The 1,489-nt window shown below is 60.4% G+C and overlaps 1 protein-coding gene across 1 annotated transcript; it reads left to right on the top strand.

The window, feature by feature from the left end:
- Nucleotides 1–310: 310 nt before the first annotated feature.
- Nucleotides 311–892, top strand: Tco025E_08858 (uncharacterized protein; the record flags this gene model as incomplete). The annotated part of the gene is made up of 1 exon (XM_029375693.1): nt 311–892. The coding sequence occupies one exon, from the start codon at nt 311–313 to the stop codon at nt 890–892; it is 582 nt and encodes a 193-aa protein (XP_029224328.1).
- Nucleotides 893–1,489: the final 597 nt, after the last annotated feature.

Below are 1,489 nucleotides of genomic sequence, written 5' to 3'. Positions count from 1 at the left end.
GTGGCGGGAGGGAAGCGGCCCTTGGGACCCGCTGCGGTGTGCCGTTTGCCGCTCCGGGCTATCGTGAGGGCACATGCGGAGGAGCGTACACAAAACCCTCTTCTGCCGTTGCTTCTGCTTTTCTTCCCTAGCGGGACGGCAATGCCTCGGCTATTTACTATTTCCCTGTTTCTGTGTGTTGGCTGAATGCACCCATTGCGCGGGCCGCTGCTGTGTGTGTCTGTGTGTTTGTCCCTCCCACGCACTCTTTCTTTCTCTCCGCCCCTCGCTAGACTCTGTGCGTGTGCTTGTGCCTGTGCGAGGAGTGGCGATGGCTGGCCGTGCGCTGTTGGTGTGCGCCCTCTGCGCGCTGTGCTGCGCCGCCGGCGGGGGCTGGGCGTCGGGGCCGGCCGAACCCGCGCGCCCAACGAAGCCCGAGCTCGAACGTCTGTACTCGAATTGGTACGACCTGATAGAGCTCGAGTGCAACTCTGCGATTGAGGAGATGAAAAAAAAGGATGCGAAGGCGACCGCACGTAAATGCGTAACTGACAGGATGGACGAGATCTATGCGTATTTTTTCGGCGTGGACCCCCGCAGGCGTGAGGCCGCCGCCGCCACTGCAACGACGAAGGCGACTACGACTGACGGTGAAAGCGGCCCCGCGGCGCAGCCCGCAGTGCCCACCTCCCAGCAGGAAACGGAAACGAGTGGCGACAGCGAAGGACGAGGCACTCAGCCGGCAGCGGGGGCGGCTGCTAAAGCGGCGAGTACCGCAACCAAAAAGAATGCAACGAAGCCGGCGCCCGGTGACAGTGACGGCAGCAGCACCGCGGCCTCGCACTTCGCCTCCCCCTTTGCGCTGCTGCTTCTGCTTGCGTGTGCGGCTGCCGCTGCGATGCTGGCCGCGTGAGAGTGGGACAGAGAGTGGGGTGGAGGAGGACCGTGCGTGCACACAGCTCGTTCTTCTTTGTTTCCTTATCTCTGTGCGCCCCTGCACGGATTCTCTCGCCCCTCGCACCACCCCACGAGGCAGACAACACATAATGTGCTCATAACTGTACACAACTCCACTCATGCAGGCTCGTCGGTCCTCTTCTTCTTTTGCCCCCTGATGAGCCGCTGCCGTCCTGCTTGGCTGCGTGGGTACAGCACCGTAACTGTTTTTATCCTTCTTTATTGTTTGTTTGCTTCCATTGCTTTCAGTGGGCGACCCCTCTCTCTCTCTTCCTGGAGTGGGCTGTGCGGGAGCGGAGAGAGAGAGTTTGTGTGCTGGTCGTCCCATGTGTTGCTGCGCGTCCCCACTGCTCGGTGGACGCGCCCCCACGCTTCGGCTTCACTTCGCGGGGTTTGTTTGTTTTTTATTTTCCTCCGCTTATGTTTGTGTGTGTTTTGGGTGATCTGTGCCCGTTTTACAGCCTCAGCCGCTGACGTCTCCTCCCCGCGGGCGCTGGTGTCTTCTTTTTGAATTTGCTTCTCTTTCCCCGCTTTTTTCCCCTGTCCAAGTCGT

This window comes from Trypanosoma conorhini (assembly GCF_003719485.1).
Source record: "Trypanosoma conorhini strain 025E chromosome Unknown Tco_14.4_contig_00895, whole genome shotgun sequence".
NCBI lineage: Eukaryota > Euglenozoa > Kinetoplastea > Trypanosomatida > Trypanosomatidae > Trypanosoma > Trypanosoma conorhini.
Note: the sequence above shows the minus strand (reverse complement) of the source record. Positions and strands in the feature narration are given on the sequence as shown.